The sequence below is a fragment of the Budorcas taxicolor genome, chromosome 17, assembly GCF_023091745.1.
Source record: "Budorcas taxicolor isolate Tak-1 chromosome 17, Takin1.1, whole genome shotgun sequence".
NCBI lineage: Eukaryota > Metazoa > Chordata > Mammalia > Artiodactyla > Bovidae > Budorcas > Budorcas taxicolor.
This window is the reverse complement of record NC_068926.1, coordinates 8,109,778-8,129,874: the sequence shown is the minus strand read 5'-3', so window position 1 is coordinate 8,129,874 and position 20,097 is coordinate 8,109,778. Positions and strand designations below refer to the sequence as shown.

Here is a 20,097-nt window from a genome sequence, read left to right as displayed (position 1 = left end):
GAATCCCCATGTACCCATTAGTCAATTTCAATAATTATTAACACATTTGGCCTTAGGTTACTCCAAGGGGGGATTCAGCCTAGGCAATGTGCTAGAAATATTTATTGGAAAATAGGAGAGTGTCCCTGCCTTTAAGCGGTTTGTTTTTTCAGGTTTACTGCAAAACTATATGGAGAACAAAAATATCAAAAAATAATCCCAAATTATAAACATTAGCCAGCAGCCTTCATCTTTGTTCACAAAGGTTAAACACATGTGGACTTGAAAGGAGATGTTCAATGCTAAAGCTGCAAATTTGATAAGGTGACTTCTCTTGTTAAAATCCTTCCATCCAAATTCCTTATCATAGGCTGGCCCCATAGCATGAGGTTAAGTATGCAGACGGCTGCAATCAGAGTGCTGCAGTTCAGATATTAGCTTTATCACATACTGGCTGAGTGACTCTGGCAAGTTAGGCCTTAGTATTCTTGTCTAAGAATGGTGATAATGATAGTGGGTATTTATTGGGTTGTTGTAAAGTTTAAATGAAATAATATAAAACACAGGACAGTTCCTGACACCTCTGTGTCTGATGTTAGTATTACAACATATACATAAAAGACTGCATGGTGTCTGGCTGAGGTTAAGGAAGCATTTACTAAATGTTTCCAATCACCTATAATTAAGACTAATAATAACAGCGATCTGGCTCTCCTGCCTATGTTTCCAGTCTCATCCTGACACTGTCCCTCTTAAACTCTGTAAGATATGATGTAATATGACATACTGCTTTTATATATATTGTTTTCCTATTCTTTTCTATCCCCTTTCTCTGTGTGGTTGCCTCCTCCTCATTCGTTAAGATGAGCTCACATATCTCTGCACCCTGAGAAGTCTCTTTCTAGGTTTCATGCAGACAGTTGCTCCCCCTCTCTGTTGCTCTTGGAGCAACTGTGTCCAAACCCCCTACTTACTTTACCTACTTAAGTAAAACTCTTACCTACTTAACTAAATTGCTGGTCTAATTCCTGTCTCACTGAGAGCAGAGACTTCCAAGTATTGCTGTGCTTCTGGGGGTTGACACACAGTAGGTGCTCAAGAAATATGAATGAAATGCTAAATGAATGAAAGGTTATCCAAGTCAGCACAATTCAGCAGGGATGCAGCTAAGAGATACCTCCTAACACTATCACAGAGCAGCCTAGCACTGAAAAAAACATTCTACTAAACATTTCTTCTAGACAGTTTACTTCATTCTTATTCATCAATTCCCAATTATTTCTGTAAACGGCCTGTCACTACTTTCTATAATAAAGCTGAATCCAGCAGGCAGCATTCCAGATGTTGAAATACATAGTAATGAAAAAGACTATGCAAATACTTCAAGACTTTCCAGTAAAACCACATACTTAATTTTATAAACAGCATCTCAAATATTACCTGGAGAATTTATTAATGGATTTCCAAATGGAAATATTATGAAAAGATTTTCAACAAGCTGTGTATTCTATTGTTTTCTGTGCCAACCACTGCATACTTGCAAGATTTTATGGCTATACTGAGAGAAAGGGACATTATATTAATATGTAGAGGGAATATAGGTGCACACACTAGATAAAATGAAAGAATGAGAGAAACAAAAGAAAAGGAAAAGAAAGTAGACTGGCTTAGTGACAATGTAGGGCTTCAACTTAAGAATGAATATTTTAGACTCTCTGAAGTGGTCTTTTTAATTTAACATAGGAAACAAGTTAACTCAGTACAACACTTAGTAACCAACAATAAAGCTGTAAAACTTTATTTTAAGATGGGTTTGGGGGAGAAATAACTTAAACATATGGATGCAATTAAGGTAAACACATATGTACTCTGCTTTTCTTAAGCACACAACTCTGAAATTGCATTTTATCCCCTATATATTTACATCTAAAAGCACTATAAAATTGGGATAGGGAAATTGGAAAAATCATTTAATAAAAAGTAACATGCCATTATTAGTATACTAAAATTTTGACATTACCAAAATGAAGTTCTAGAAGGCTATCTTAAGATTGTAGAGTAACTCACCAAAAGATATTTACAAATCCAAGTAAGACTTCATAGTTTGGATTTCAGAATTAATTTAATTTTCAAAAGAGTCACAATAGGACATTTAGTGATTTCTCCTGTTACATAATATCACTTGAGCCTCTTTTTCCCCTTACCCTTCACACAGTTGAATTAAACTGGAGAAAAACTTACTAGATATTTGACCAGTTTCCACTCAAAATTTACTGACTAACTTTCTAGTTAATCAGCCTCAGTGCCTACTGAGGCCACTGTTAAAATATGCTGGATATCAGCAAGTTAAAAAAAGCATACTAATCATTATATGTTGAAGTTAGCATTTAATTCCTAAAGGACAAAAATCCTGGTAATATTAACTACTAAGGCCGAAAGAGAAACCACGACAAGTAGATATACTTGATTAAAATGGTGAAGAATCTAAAAGAGAAAATTATCTTTATACCTAATATAAAGATAGGTTTATCTTTATAAACCTATACCTGTTACACCTGTTTGCATAATACCTCTAGCTGGTTAAAAAAAGGCAAAGCAACATTTAGAAACATTGAGAAACCAAGTTCCCTCTTACTATAAGAAATGAAATACAGAATTACTTTTTAAAAGCCAGAACAATAAATGTACAAATTAAAAAGCATAATGAACCTAACTCAATTTATTTAAAAGGAATCTTTTAAGACAGAAATGTAAATATTCAAGTTCTCTGGAAATAAGAAATATAGAATTCAAACTTTGTACAGCATAAGGTAAAAGATAAACTATCAGGGAAAAAAGTTTCATGGATATACTACTATCAATTGGAATTTTTAAAAGCCAATTAGATTTATGGTCAAAATAAACACCAGACAATATTTAATCAGCAAATTATGCGAAGTAATCCACACAAAAGATGGACATAGTGAGTAAATATGTTAACTGAACAGAAGTCATTCTATGTGAACTTGGACTTGAAACACTGAAACTATTTTTAATTTTGAGAAACTTTTTTATTATTATGTAAAAACTAGGGGAGAAAACTAAACTACGCCAATGGACTACTATACAGTCATTAAAATGAACGAGCTGAACTGAATATATGTGATATGGAAACTAGCCTATAGTGTATTGATTAAAACAACTCCAAATCAGCGAAGAATATAGTGCATTATCTCATTTAATAAAAAAATTAACTGTAAAAACAAACTATAACAACACCCTTATATATGTTAAATGAGTAAATGCCATGTGAGTACACACATAAATACACATCTATAAAATCTGGAAAGGTACATAAACCTACCAGTTATTATCTCTGGTGGAGGGTGGATGAAAAGATTGGCAGAATAGACATGAATACCTTCTTCACCTTTATTCTAGTTGGTGTCTTAAACAAAGCAAGTATTACTTTTAAAATAAAGAGTAACAAAAAAATTTCCTTTTTAAAAAAACCTAAAACTAAAATATCTAAGGAAAAAATGAAAATACAAAACATAGCTTTATGAAGTTTAATTTTTCCATTGATATAGTAACCAGAAGTATTTCTTAACCATCTCAGAACAACTCCAGTTGATAAATTGGTCAAACACGGTGAAACCAACAGACCTTACTAAAAAGTTAATTTTGTTATTTTGAGGTTATTTCCTAAATTATTTCTATCTGGTTTCAAGGAGCCATTAGTTTTAGCAATATTTTACCATCATTTACTGCTAACTAAATATTTAGAAAGGTATGCAGTATACATTTTGTAAACAAACTATGTTTTACTTACATTTGGTATTTGGAGACATATACATATCATGATGGCATATAATATACATAAAGAGCAAAGAGAGAATAGCTAGCTAAATAAAGCAAACCTCTTAAAAAAAAAAAAAAAAAAAAAGAACGCCGTGACAAGAAACCAGGGGAGAGGAAAAATTAGAAAAAGGAGTAGTTTTATTTATTTATCTACTCAATAATATTATGGAAGTCACCACTTAAACTCTATGTTTAAGTTATACATAAAGTAATTATAAATTGTGAAGATATGCCCAGGTTTCCCATCAGAGCCTTGAACTGAGCCTATACATTCCGGGCACATTACACTGAGACCCAGCGCACGCTCACTACAATCTCTGCTTCTCGGAGCTGTCCATCCACTGCAGCATAATTCCAGCTGCCAATCTGAAAGAAACCAGCTAGTCAGAGCAGACACAACCAACAGAAACAAATGTCACTCAATAATGTTCAGCGGTACTGTGCTCATGGATAATTTCAAACAGTATCTCTGTCTAGAGCATTGATGTGCTCATTCAAAACACCTCCATCTCTAGCTACTGGAAACGAGTAGATAAAGCCGCCTGCCTAGAAAAATAAGTGGAATGTTGCTTCAAAGAGGTTGCCAATACTAAGAGGCAAACAGTGAAAACACAGTAAAAGTTCTCAAAGGAAAAAAAAAAAGCAGGATAGTTGCATTCAGAAGGTTAAATTATTTCTTAGAACTAGATAAGTCTGTTTAAACTATGTCATGGAAACAGTCATTTGGTCATTCATTTGTTAAGAATCATTTCATCTATTTTCTCAATCATATTTGTGAGTATCCACCAAACACTGAAATGAGGTAGAATGAGGAATCTTTGACTTCAAGAAACTTAAGACTGAAAAACAACACACCCACACATAACACAGCTGGCAGAGACAGAGGGAAGGCAATACGACTAGTTACAACAGTGTTAGGTCATATGCAACACTGAAAAATTTTGCACTGAAGTGTTTCCTGAATACTGTATTCACAGAATCGCAGTTCTTCCTTTGCACCAATAACATTAACTAAACATAGTGATTCTAAGTAAACTTCCTCATCTTTGTAGAAACAAAAGAAAGCAACATTGCTATTCTGAAATGTGAAATATGACTATGCTATTCTAACAGTCAGCAATCAGTTACAGTCGCAAATAGTCTCACAGAGATTTTTCAAATCTAGGTAATTTGACTTGACTATTCTAGAAGCTTGAATTTAGTTTAACATTTTGAAAAAAAATTCAGTCACTTGATTTGAGAGTACTTTCACACTTTCAATTTAAAATAAAGATGGTGCCTAGAGAGCAGAGGGTTATGACGGAAGTCATCAGCATAATAGAGAGGCTCAGGATTCCCTGGGCAGCTGATAGAGAAAAAACTCATAAAAATATGAACACTCTGCTTCATGTCCTTGGGTGTATAAATATAGCTACACCTACTTATAAGTCTGCAAGAGGCATAATAGCTAGCAAAATATGAAGATTCACTTTATTGACAATTTTAATGTTTAAGTAAGGGAAACTTTGATTGTGATTTTAATATACCAGAAAGTTTGGCATAATTTCAAGGTTTTATGTAGGTTTTCAATTAAAACTTGACTAATCCCTACTGTTTATTTGGCTTTTCACCGTACAGTTCCTGCCCTGCACTGTGTCAAATATGCCATCTGTGTAACACACTTCTGGCCAGAGATGCGTCAGGATTATTTTTGTAACACTCTGAATTGCGGCTGTGTGAAATCTTAACTTATTGTATTCAGCATTTCCACTTTATTCTCTTGCTACAACCATTGTAACCCTGTTGTACTAATGTCCTACTCTTAAATCTCACGGCAGTCACAACAAAGATTCCTGCTCCCCCACCTGCTTCAAACAGGCTTACAGACCATTCCCCTAACTATTTAGCAAATGTTAACAATGCTATAAATACCAATTGTGTTTATGCTTTCTGAAAGATTCACTGCAGCGAGTGTTCTGCAGTAGTGTTAGAGCTGAAGTAAGCTGTTGACTCCCACCATGAAAATGATTGAATTCTAAGCCAAAAATGCTTTTCCCTGGATAAGATATCTGATTTGCTACTGCTGTCATGAGACTGGGGTCATGTAAACTTAAACACTGCTGCTGCTGCTTTTGGAAAACAGATCTTCTCAGAGTGATTATGTGTTACTACTACAGCATTTGGAAGAGGGAAAATCAACCACTGACACTAAACACAACTGAGGGGAAATTTTTCAGGTTTTAACTTTCATATTATGAGACTCACTGTATGTAATTCCTTAAATCGAGCAAGATCACGTCTCTCCTTTTCCTCTTCTCTACCCATCTTTATAAATAGAGCTGAGTTCCATTTTCAGAAGGAATGAATAACTTTAATTTCTGAACTCACATAAACATAGAATAACACTGCATTTGCTTGAAAAGTAAAGGAGAAAACGATGCTTCCAGAGCAAATGTGGTGGGTATTTACAGTAAGGTGAGAGAAGGAAAAGCACAGACGATAGATGCTGTTTCCATTACCGCTGTCCTAAGCAGCATCTACCTGCAGCCTACCTTTTGGTCTTTGAACCCCCACCTCTGCTTCCTAGCTCCGGTGCACCCTGGATTCTGTCCCTGCACTCCCTACACGCTGGGTGCTCGAACCCTATGCTGTGTCTGTACTTTCCCTTTTGTCAAAATCTACTATCAAGTCCGACACACAGGGAGCTGAATGACTAGAAAAAGTTGTTTCAAAAACTAGGTCTGTAATTAAATAAATCATCTCTAATGGTGAAGTTTCAAACATGAGTAAAAGGCACTGAATTCGGTAGCAGAGGCTTTTTTCTGTATATATCAAAGATTATCATATAGAAACCACGATAGCTGACTTTAGCATGCGACTCTGGCATTGGTTAACACAGTCTAATCTTAGAGCTGGAGATTTTCTATGCTTTAACTTTATACTTTCATGGTATTTGAATTCTCAGGGTTCTGGCACATTTTTGGATAAATAAGTTGTAAAATCCCTTTATATACCATTTAATTATATACAAACCATACAAACACCACACATACACAATTTAGTACTGAACCCAGAAATCAAGATTTTATGAGTCCTGAGTCAAAAGCCTTCCTGCTTTTAGAAAATGATGATAAGAACTACAATTAACAGTGATATACCAAAGATATTTTCCAAAAGAGTAGAAGTGATCTTTTGTGGTCCTCCTCAAATATGCTGGAAAAAATGAGGGAATTTGTTTCCAAAATGTATGAAAAACAATCCTAGTTCAGCGAGTTAAAAAAGCGATTACAGGTGCTCTAATTTCTGAGAGAGGTAAGTGAAGAAATTGTAACCTCCTTCATCTTTACTGAAGTTTCACAAAGATCATTATACATGAAGTCACTATCCTACCAACATTAAAAATGGCCGGTCCCAGAAAGTAATCACAAAAGAATTCCAAAAAGTCAAAACCAAAGTCAATATTCTTATCTTCATGTTAACCTGCATTACTTGCTTGAATTTTCAAGCAGATACTTTCCCGCCTCACAAGAGTGAAAGAGCTGGAGTTTGGCTTTTTCCTTCTGATTTTCCAGAGGAAAAATTTTCGGCATACAGAAAGTAGCAAATAAAAGAATTCCATGATCTCACTAATCAAAGATTAAATAACTATTTTTGGTTAGATGACCATATAAACATCTAAGATGACCATATAAACATCAGAAATTTCCTAATGTACAAATACACATCACAAAATTTGTATTTTCTATATTTCAAAACATGATCTGTTTTTGTATGTAATATGGTGAAGTATTTTTCCATAACAATAAATATAGAAATATATACCATTAATTTTAATGATGTATATAGTAGCATTTCACTGTATGGATTTACCTATATTTATTTAATCAGTTTCTCTACCAACCTAGATAGCATATTCAAAAGCAGAGACATTACTTTGCCAACAAAGGTCCATCTAGTCAATGCTATGGTTTTTCCAGTGGTCATGTATGGATGTGAGAGTTGGACTGTGAAGAAAGCTGAGCGCTGAAGAATTGATGCTTTTGAACTGTGGTGTTGGGGAAGACTCTTGAGAGTCCCTTGGACTGCAACGAGATCCAACCAGTCCATTCTGAAGGAGATCAGCCCTGGGATTTCTTTGGAAGGAATGATGCTAAAGCTGAAACTCCAGTACTTTGGCCACCTCATGCGAAGAGTTGGCTCATTGGAAAAGATTCTGATGCTGGGAGGGATTGGGGGCAGGAAGAAAAGGGGACGACAGAGGATGAGATGGCTGGATGGCATCACAGACTCGATGGACGTGAGTCTGAGTGAACTCCAGGAGTTGGTGATGGACAGGGAGGCCTGGCGTGCTGCGATTCATGGGGTCACAAACAGTCGGACACGACTGTGCGACTGAACTGAACTGAACTGACTGTTAGATATTATGTGGTTCTCGTGGGTTTTTTTTTTTTTTTGCCATTATGAGCAACTATGAAAGTGAAAGTCACTCAGTCATGTCCAACTCTTTGTGACCCCATGGATGATACAGTCCATGGAATTTTCCAGGCCAAATACTGGAGTGTGTAGCCTTTCCCTTCTCCAGGGGATCTTCCCATCTCAGGGATCAAACCCAGGTCTCCTGCACTGTAGGTGCATTCTTAACCAGCTGAGCCACAAGGGAAGTCCTGAGCAACTATATCTGTTTTCTAACAAATAGGAATTTTTGTTATTTTTCATCTTAGGCAGTCTAACAGGTAAAAAATGTGTTGGATTTTAATGAATGCAACTGAATTTCACTGATTACTAGCAAGGCTTCACTCATTTATGGCCCAGAGTTCATCTTTTGTGAATTATCTATTCCTGAACTTTGTCATCTGTTGTCTTTTTTTGGATGTACAAAATCTTCAGTTTTTATGTAGACAAATGTAACAATTTCTTTAATGACTTTGGTTTTGTTACTGACATACAGAAAGGGCCTTTTCCATTCCAAGATTATAAAACTACTTACTACAGTATTTTCTATGTCCTGTAGTTCAGTTTTTTATACTTATACTGTAACCTTTATTCCAAATAAATACATGTAATTCATTTGTAATTTCTTTCACTTTATGATGTGAAACAGGGATCTAAATTTATAACAATTAGCTAGCTGTCTTAACATAACAGGTTACAAAAGATAGCCTTTTCCCAGTGATTTTAAAATACCACCTCTATCATATATTCTCATATCTACTTCTGAAACTGGAGAAGGAAATGGCAACCCACTCCAGTACTCTTGCCTGGAAAATTCCATGGATGGGGGAGCCTGGTAGGCTACAGTCCATGGGGTCGCAAAGAGTCGGACACGACTAAGCAACTTCACTTTCTTTCTTTCTATAGTTCCTTTTGGAGAAGGAAATGGTAACCCACTCCAGTGTGCTTGCCTGGAGAATCCCATGGACAGAGAGGCCTGGTGGGCTACAGTCTATGGGGCTGCAAAGAGTCGGACACGACCGAACGACTCACGCACACACACACACATTTCTGAAAGCTCTATTCTGTTTCACTGAACCTTAAAACTACAGCACCGTGTTTTCGTTACTCTAGTTCATACTTTGTCTCTGAGGAAGTAATCAAAACCTATTTATTTACTTTAAATTTAGTTGTATCCTGGTCATCCGGTTTCTCAGACTATCACGTTTAAGAAATAGCTAATTGCAGAGTAGGAGGGCAAGTGTCCAAAAGACAGACACATGGACACAGGAAGAAGTGAGAGCTGATAGTTTTAAAGTAGAAACAGGAAAAATACAAAAAGAGAGCATACCAACTGAGAAAGCAAGTAGTATGGAATTCTTTATTGTAGGGTCAAATATACCACAGAACAATCACTAATATTAATAAAAAATAATACTCACTAATCACATTCTTCACTGGTCTTTACTTATTACTGTCTACAGGAAAGTGGCCTCTACGGCTAAAAACTGCAGAGCACCCATCCTTTCTCAGGCACACACAGAACATTTACAAAGACCGAGGTGACTTAAGTCTCCAAAAGATTTCAAAGAATCTGTGTCACATGTATTGGTCTTCAGCTTTAAATTAAGCTACAATTAATAACAAAGACACCAGGTGTGGATGCGTGAAGCCAAGCCTTTGCTGCAGAGATGACCTTCAAGTTGAGGCCCGAACGACAAGGTCAGGAACAGAAGGAAGGTCGGTGTCACAGCACACGCAAACGAGGGTGAGGACGGCAGGGCGTGAGATGAGACAGGAAGGCAGGGGCCAGACCCTGCGGACCGAGCAGAGCTCTATTCTGCGTTTAATGTGAAACAGGAGAGCTTAAGTAGAGGGACACAGTCTGATTTACACTTTCAAAATGTCACGTTGGCAGCTCTGTGGAAAGTGGACTGGAGGTAGTTAAGCGTAGAAAAGGGTGACCAGGCCAGTCAGGGGAGAGCTGATGATGGCGGCTTGGACAAAGGCATGACACACAGACATAAATGGTTTCCAAATGTGTTTTGGAGACACCATCTACCTAACCACTCTTCGTCATCAACTGCTCATGCCCCCGCCACCCCGACCTCTCCCCACACATTGCGCTCTCTGCTTTGCGCTCCCCTGCCCTTCCTACCACGGCGCCTACCCGTCATTCCTTAAGGACTATGCTCAGGCGGGTTAGTACTGCCTCTTTCTGGGCTGGCTGCTTCTCCTCTGTGCTCCGACATGTAGTGGAAACGTCTCACTCAGAGCACATGACTGTCCATGCAACTTCTAAATGCTTATTTCTGACCTAATAAAACTCCAGCAATGAACTGTCTTACACTAAGGAGTTGCTAACTGAGCTCTCAACTTTTGGATAGAGCAAATACCATCTATATGATAAATGATAGGAAAATTCTGGATATAAGAAAGGATACAAAATTCTAGAAATCATGCCCCTAAATACAATTATATTCTAAATATATTAAAGAAATAATTTAAGGAAATTGGTTTCCATTTTTTTGGAAAATAAAAATTATTTTGTAAACTTAATATTCAACTCATCATGAATTTATTTTGTGAATTTGGATTCTGGAAGGTTTTTTCCTTAAGAAAAATATTTATTCTTATTTATATCTGACTCTGAATTCAATTATCTTAAATTTTCCTTCTTTTTAAATTACTTCTTTCCCTGTTTTTTAGTTTTTTTGAAATGCTGGTAGAAGGAAGAAAGGTGAATGAATTAAACCATAGTCAAAAAAATTAATCATCAGAAAATAACAAATCTTTATTTATTTGTACTTTGTCTGTACAGACAAGAAATGTGTGTGTTAGTCATTCAGTCATGTTCAACTCTTTGTAACCCTATGGACTGTAGCCTGCCAGGCTCCTCTGTCCATGGGATTTCTCCAGGCAAGAACACTGGAGTAGGTTGCCATTTCCTCTGCCAGGGGATCTTCCCGACACAGGGATCGAACCCACGTCTACTGAGTCTGCTGCAGTGGCAGGATTCTTTACCATCTGAGCCACCAGGGAAGCCCCACAGATAAGAAATAGAGTATATTAAAAGTGGTGACAGTAGAGAAAAGGGTACAAAAATAAAGAAATAAGTCAGTTAGAATAAAGTGTTCAAGATAAGAAGAAATCCTTTAGTTGGAGGTCACAGATATTTGGGGAGAAAAAAGCATATTTGCCCGAAAAAATAATTCTTTCTGATGTGTGACATATGCAAATACAGACAGAGCTGTATATTGATAACCCAGCTGTTTTCTAAAAATTAAAAACAACATAAAAGTGTAATGTGCTGCAGGCTGTTTCTCTGATTACTTTTCCTCCTCTTATGGTTATTATTTCTATCGTTTAGTGGTTTTTTTATAGAGAGATTATTTTTATGATCACTTACTACACCATATGTATTAACCATTCATTCTAGAATAAAACTTTCTCTTGAGGAATGGAGCTTTTCCCAAGTAATAGGTGCATACATGACTTGTTTGTAGACACCTTGCCTCCATGTATGACTGTGTGGACATCTAAGTCTTCCAGATGAAAACTAAGTAGACAGTAGTGAACAGAAATAAGCAAAATGAGAGGTACTGAACAGAAATGTCTAGTCTGGTCTGCTTTAAAGACTAGAGAGGCCAAATCCATCCTGATACCGTTACCGTGATTTTGCAGGGATAATGTTTTAGTATAAGCCAAGTGTATGCGCAAATTTCCTAATACTAGAGAGGGCAACAGCACCCCACTCCAGTACTCTTGCCTGGAAAATCCCATGGATGGAGGAGCCTGGTGGGCTGCAGTCCACAGGGTCACGAAGAGTCAGACAGGACTGAGCGACTTCACTTTCACTTTTCACTTTTATGTATTGGAGAAGGAAATGGCAACCCACTCCAGTGCTCTTGCCTGGAGAATCTCAGGGACAGGGGAGCCTGGTGGGCTGCAGTCTACGGGGTCGCACAGAGTTGGACACGACTGAAGCGACTTAGCAGCAGCAGCAGCAGCAGCAGCAGCGATGTTAAAGCTTCTTAGAAGAACGAGATTTTGAAGGGAAGATGGGACAGTCTGGAGATGGGGTGGAGAGCAAATCAGAAGATGGCGGTAGTGGAAGCTTTACAACTAGCAAGACCTGAAGACTTGGAGGCTGTCCTGGCACAGGGTTGCAGGCACAAGGCTGGCTGGAGATGGAGCAGTGGGAGCTACCTCCCTGGGTTCTGTGCACAAATGCACGTTATTCTCAAAGTGCAGGAGGAAAAGCTTTATGATGAGAGAGGCAGCTTGTGAACAACCTTTCTGAAAGATTGTCCTACTTCCACATCACTCTGTATTCTGCTACGCAGCCTTTTTTCTTCATAGCACTTATTACTAGCTGAACTTAGTTTTTACTGTTTATTTTCTGTGTATCAAGCTCCATGAGGGAAAGGGTTTTGACTGACTTTCTTGCTCATCACTGTATTTTTAGGATCTTGAACAAAATGTGTATTTGATGAATAAATGAATAATTAATGAAAGATTAAACTCTTCCAATTCATCAGCCCTTTTTCTTATCCAAACCAGCCTAGAGCCACCATTTCAACAATATCCCTTTAACAATTTCATTGACCACCCTTCCACTCTCATTTCTTTTTTATATATTCTACCATACTCCTATGGCCAAACCCCCATCTCTCTCTCTCCACATGTATAATTACACACACACATACCTTCTCTATTCAACTTTTTTCTGCATCTGTTCTCCTGCTATTGAGAACAGAGAAAAACAACATGGAAAGGAAATAACAGTTTACGTATTATTGAGTATCAGTTAAGCACCTATCGCTATATAAGGTATCTCCACAAATGTTACCTCACTCTTGGTACAAACTCTCATAGAGGCGGCTGCCTCCCCACCTCACTCACGGACAGTTGCTTAAACCAGCCCCAGGCTGACCTTCCACTCCCCCCACACAAGACTGTATTCTTTCCTGCTCTCCAGGGCTTATCTATCTGTGCTCTGGATTTTGTTTTTTTTTCCTTTTTCTCATAGAGCTTAGTGGCCTATTACATACTCCTAGGACACATGCTTCTCTTTGGAGCTTTCCAATTAACAGAGAAACGTCATAAATTACCTACCCATTAAAAAAAACTCCTTCAGAGTGACTGGCAATGGATACGGGGTCTCTTTGTGGGTAATGACAAAAGGTAAAATTCGATTGTAGTAATGCCTGTACAACTCTGGGAATAAACTAAAACTAGTGTATACTTCAAGTGGGTGAATTGTATCATGTGTGAGCTCTCTCTTAATAAAGCACTGAAAAGTTCTTCTGTTATTTCCTTTCCTCACTGTGGTTAGTTGTTCACGTCCCATTCACAGCACGGTCCTCTTTAATCCAAGCTTCTTTCTCTAATGATCCTTAGAATAATCCGACGGAGAGTTTTCAGTCATTTGTTCAGTCTTCTTTGAGACAGATTCTAAAGTATACACGCTCCAACCCACTTATAATACAGTTAAGATTACTTTTTCTAAAAATTTTACTTATTTTTGGTGGTGCTGGGTCTTCATTGCTGTGCATGGGTGGGCTTTCTCTGGTTGCCGTGAGTGACAGGGGTCAGAGCGGGGGTCGTTAGGGGGACTCTCTGGTTGCGGTGCACCCAGGGCTTCCCAGGTGGCTCCGACGGTGAAGAGTCTGTCTGCCATGTGTTCGATCCCTGGGTCGGGAAGATCCCTTGGAGAAGCGGGTGGCAACACAGTCTAGTGTTCTTGCCTGGAGAATCCCATGGACAGAATAGTCTGATGCGCTCTAGTCCACAGGGTCGCAGAGTCAGGACGACTGATGACTGACGCACACACTCTAGCTGTGGAGCGCTGCCTAGGGCGTGCGGGCTCAGGAGAGTCAGGACGACTGATGCACACACTCTAGCTGTGGAGCGCTGCCTAGGGCGTGCGGGCTCAGGAGTTGCGGTGTGTGGGCTTAGCTTTTCCGCGGCGTGTGGAATCTTCCCAGGGCAGGGGTCAAACCTGTCCTCTTCATGGGCAGGTAGATTCTTCACCACTGGACTGGCATGGATATCTCCTAAAATTACCTTTTCTGGCTCCTCTCTCTTGTCACCTTCAGCTATTTCCACAAACCTAATTCCCCACCATGGTCTCTTTTACCATGTGCAGGAGGCTCGTGCAGTTTCTCCTGCGCAGCTATCCTTTGCTCATAACTCCAACAAGTGTTCCTATTCACCCTCCATCTCCAGCTCCAGCCTCTCATTTCCCAGACATGCTGGAATCTGCAGCCCAGGTTCAGTGCCTAGTCTCCAGACCTGTGCATACATACAGTGTACTTATCTCTATACTGAGTTTATCACAGTATTAGAAGTGCTTATTTATCCATGTTTCTCCACTACACAACATACTACAGCTGATGAGGGCAGGGACTCACCTTTTCACTCTTTAACCTTATTACATAATTTAAGTTTGGTAAAAAGTTGTTGAAAAGGAGTTAATGACCTAGTCTTGTTTTTTGTTTTCTCCTTGTCTCACTCTACAATGAACTCTGTATGAATTCTCTAGGAAACAGTCTCTAATAACTTCTCTAGCATGAACATTTGATGATTTTTTTTTAAGATGCAACTGGTAATTCTTAATTCTTTTTTATAGCTGGGTTTTCTAACTCAACATTTTAACAATGAACAACATAAGGGAAGGAACTAACACTTGTTGAGTACTTATGATGGGAAAGGTACCACGCCAGGCCTTTTTATCTGTTATATGTCATTTAAATCTGCATGAAATGGGCATCATCCTACAAATTCCATATACAGAGTCTCAGGAAGAGCTAAGTCATACAACTATAGGCACTGGGGCCAGGAATCAAATCCACATTTATTTGTTGATTCAACTGTATCACAGTGTTGTGTCACAAAATTCAGCACCGTAATACGGAGTGGATATAATAAAAGATCACATTTGTTTCAGTAACATTCAGGAAGTATATATACTTATATGAATAATGCTAATAATGAATTGATGTAGTCTTTCAAGAACACTGAGTACCCACCATACTTAGAATATATTAGGTCATGATTTTTGAGTGAATGCTGAATCTATGATATGATATGTATGTATATAAATAGGGTGCAATGAGTTGGAAAGCTCTTCAGCTAAAGGTTAATTTGCTAATAATTAACTACTTCGAGTTGTGAGGGGGAACAAAGAAGTCAAAGAAACTTAAAGCCAAAGTTTTAAACAGAGCTTCCCTGGTGGTCCAGTGGTTAGAATCCACTTGCCAATGCAGGGGACTTGGGTTCAATGCAGATTCCATGTGCCATGGGGCAACTGACCCTGTGTGCCCCCAACTATTGAGCTCTAGGGCCTACTATTTGCAGCAAAAGAAGCCACTCAATGAGAAGCCCAAGCATGTAAACTACAGAGTAGCCCCTCACTCACCACAACTAGAGAAAAGCCTGCACAACAAGACAGACCCAGCACAGTCAAAAATAAAATAAATAAACATTTAAAACATTTTTTTAAGTTTTAAATAGTCTTTAGCAAATGCTGATCGTGAAAAATACTGAAAGCTTACTTGATATGGCAGTTTCTCAACAAGTTAAACACAGAATTACCATATAATCCAGCAATTCTACTTCAGAATATACCCAGAGACTTGAAAGCAGGGACTTGAACAAGTATTAATATATGCATGCTCATAACAGCAACCCAAAAGACCCACTGACAGACAGACAAAATGTGGTACATACATATGATGAAGTATTAAAAAGGAAGGAAATCTGACCTATGCTACCACATGGACAGAATTTAATAAAATAAGGCAGCTGCAAAAGGAAAAATATTGTATAATTTCACTTATCTGAGATACCTAGAATAATCAAATTCCCCAGAGACAACAGAATAGCGGTTGTCACGGCCCAAGGGCAGGGAGAGACAAGGAATTACTGTGTAAGGTATACAGAGCTTCAGTTTGGGAAAGATGAAAATTCTGGAGATAGATGGTAGTGATGGTTGCATAACAATGTGGATATACTCAATGCCACTTAATTATAACTCAAACCATAGCAGAAACCAATATTTGAAGTCATGACATGTTACAGTGAAAGAAAAAATATAATCTGGTCAGCACATATATGTCAATACATATCTGAAGTCTCAGATGGTGTACAGTCACTAGTCACTGTGTGTTCATTTGTGTCCGACTCTTTGCGACCCTATGGACTGTAGCCTGCCAGGCTCCTCTGTCTGTGGGATTTTCCAGGCAAGAATACTGGAGTGGGTTGCCATTTCTTTCTCCAGAGGATCTTCCCGACTCAGGGATCGAACCCACATCTCTTGCATCTCCTGTATTGGCAGGCAGATTCTTTACCACTAGTGCCACCTGGGAAGCCCAATTTCAAATATTCTACCAAGTTAATTTAACGAACATTTATTGTCCCATTGTCTGACTACATGCTTAGAATCTGGATTTTGAAAATTGGGTAAGCAAAGATACACCACAGTCTTCTAGATGTCTCCTGTTCAATATTATATCCACTAACCACATGTGGCTATTTAAATTTGCTACAATGAAACATTCAGTTCCTCAGTCACACTAGCCACATTTCAAACACACAATGGTCACATGTGACTAGTGGCTATTGTATTGGGCAGCATAGAGACAATGAACATTTCCATTATCCCAGGAAGTTCCACTGGAAGTTCTATTGCTTTTTTAGATTATACTGCCAACAGTATATGATAAACTCCTTTGGTAAATAACTGAGGTGTGAGAAGCAGGGTGGGTCAATCAAGAATAAACACAAAGAGCCAATGACACTGATCTATAGAGAAAACACCTAGCTGGTGGAATGATTCACCTTTTAACTAGCAGCATCACAGAGCTACAGAGAGCCATCCTTTCTGCTCACAGCTTGCACAAACTTGAATGATGGGAAAGGTTCAGCTATATTGACTTGGACACACAAGTCTTAAAAAAAGGAATAGGACCCTCACATTGGGAGAAATAGTATTAAGTACATTTTCATTGCAACTCTACAGAATATAAGGGAATTTCAAAATTAAAACTACTCAGATTTTATAGCAACATAAAATAATATATGCTCGTATGTTAAGTAAACAGGACACGACAAAGCCAAATATATACTGATTCCAGTCGCAGAAGTAGAAATATGGATAATAACTACAAAGGAATACAAAAACACAGAAGCAGGTATTAAATAATTATGGACATTTATAGTACCACTATTCAAACTTGGTTAAAACAATAAAAAAGAAAGTAAATGGGCACTTTCAATTCTATTCTAATAATGAATTATTTAACTGTTTTGTAAACAACTGCACGTTTGCTCCAACCTCAGTTTCATACATGGAACTCTGTGTATATTTTGTGTTATGCAGTCAGTTGTTGCTCTAATAAAATAAAATGTCCCCTAGAAGGAACATTTTCAAAGAACTGAAAAACTGTCTTTTAGAGCCCATCTGATCCTGTTCAAAAATAAACTAAAAAACGGCAATTTCAACCTATGTGATATAAGAAAACTTCATCAAATGAGCAGTGCTCTTGTTTGTGTACCAGTCTTCTTTATCTAGCACATAAACCAGGTGATGATACATGCTGGCAAATATATTTAAATATGTACTTTCATATACTGTCAACATGATAAGGTCATAAATAGAATTATAAAGAAATACATCAAGTGCCAGTGAAAAACAACAAACCTTACTTACTACAAATGATGTTCGCTTTACAGTGATAGACAACTTTCCCTATGAATCAAAACTCCCTGGTTTCTTCTAAAACTCCCTGGTTCTATTCTAAAATTGTATAGACATATAAGGTTTTATCTGTTCAATTTCACTAACATACATACATCTTTGTATATGAGGTATGTTAACTAGAAGAATAATAATTAAATTAAAATACTTTAAAAAATTTAAGGTCATACACAGACTTTTTGATGAATACTGTATTTGTCAAAACTGTGTTTTGAGTTTTACTTAAGAAAATCAATGACAAGGATAAAACAATTCTCAATAATGTCCAGCACCAAGTATGATGATGTACAAAAGCTGCAGACTTTATTCTTAACTTCCATTTGGTTATATGTGTACTTGTACATAAATATGTGTTTATCACATTTAAATAGATTGATGCTTATAATCTTATTTCTTTAACAAATTATTTTCCTAGTTCATTAAACTAGTGAATAGCCTTAAAGGTTATAAAAATAATAAATATGATTACTGTTCCCTTAATGGGGTCAAACTGGAAAAGTTCTCGTTTTATACTGAGTCAAGCATCAAGTCCCAGGTAGGTCACTAACTTAAAGGCTATCCTGCTTACGTTACTCTACCCAGCTGGTTTCAGTGTGCCGCTGCGGCTGCTGCTGCTAAGTCGCTTTAGTCGTGTCCGACTCTGTGCGACCCCAGAGACAGCAGCCCACCAGGCTCCCCCGTCCCTGGGATCCTCCAGGCAAGAACACTGGAGTGCGCTGCCATTTCAGTTTCATCATCAGTAAAATGAAAGCGTGGGGAAGATGGCATTTAACAGCTTCTGGTCTAGAGATACACGTTAGACTCAATCAGGTAACCTACCTCTCTCAATACAGGATCAGTTATTGAATTCAGATTAACAGCTCCTTCATAGGTCAGGTAATAGAATACATTGAGGGCTCGAACAGCCTCTGGTCCTTGCTGTTTATAGCCAAAAATGAGGTCAATCCACTGGTGAAGCTGGCAGGAAACAAATTCACTCTCCAGGGCCTGAAAAAAAAATGTAGTTTTTATTATTATGCTGAATTCTATTTTTAAGATACAGAGAAATTTAGAATAAGCACTGAAGTTTAACTCTAAACTGTGAACCCAGTTATTCTGAAGTCCTTATTTTCCACTAGAATTTGTTCTCCTTTTTTATAACTAGAGACTCTGCAGCACTTGTCACACTGAATTACAACCGATTGTTTACACTTCAGTATTCATCTGTGTGTACTGTAAGCACTGTGAAGACCAGGACTGGGCCTATCTTGATCACATTTGTGACTCAGGACCTGGCAGGTACTCAATTTATGTTTCAAAGAAAGGAGGTCATAGAATGTAAAGGCTGGTTTGAAACAGCAAATGTGAAAATATTAAACACTGACTATTCACTTGAAATATTTATAGTTTTTCTAGAATTAAAACATTTTGCTGCCCACTGCAACAACAATAACCAAATCATTTGGTTACTTCAACCGAGATTCTAAACCAACAGATTAGATCTTGGGAGTGATCCTTGTAATTACTGGATTATTATTCTATGTAATAATATCAAATTGGACTGAATATTTGATGCTACAAACATAACAGTGTCCAATAAATAATGAATGAACATAATCAAGTTTTCAGTAGAAATGCTGGGCTCAAGATCACTTCCAATTCATCACCACATTCCCAGAGTTACAAGCACTGTTCCTGAAACACCATAGGTGCCAATAAATGTTTGCTAAACTTAATAAAGTTTAAAAAGCTAAAGAGTTTTCATAAGCAGAGACTTTTTTTAAAGAAAAGTATTCATTTGTATATTATTTAATGTTGTTAAAAATTATTCCAACATAAAACCATGATGGGCTAGTCTATCAATAAATGATGTTGTTTGAATAACAGAGCTCTCAAACTCTGAAGTTTAATTTGAAGTGTACCAAGTTACATCAGGTAATGTATCACACTGAAATTCTTATTTTCAGAGTCATAAGTGCATGACTGGGATGCATTTTTGGTGTGAATTAATGCTGTTATCAATATTATGAAAAGAAAACTGGTGGTTTTAAAACAAAATTGACTAACTTGTCTAGCAAACAACCAATAAGATACACAAATAATCTTGTGACAAAAGATGTTCCAGA

At 37.6% G+C, this 20,097-nt stretch overlaps 1 protein-coding gene across 1 annotated transcript in view; it reads right to left on the bottom strand.

Annotated features, from left to right (window-relative positions):
* Positions 1 to 20,097, bottom strand: part of LRBA (LPS responsive beige-like anchor protein) — a 746,337-nt gene that overhangs the window by 62,651 nt on the left and 663,589 nt on the right. Inside the window, exon 47 of the mRNA XM_052655100.1 lies at positions 18,812 to 18,979. Within this exon, the coding sequence (XP_052511060.1) occupies positions 18,812 to 18,979 (168 nt within the window). The remainder of the gene's footprint in view (positions 1 to 18,811; positions 18,980 to 20,097) is intronic.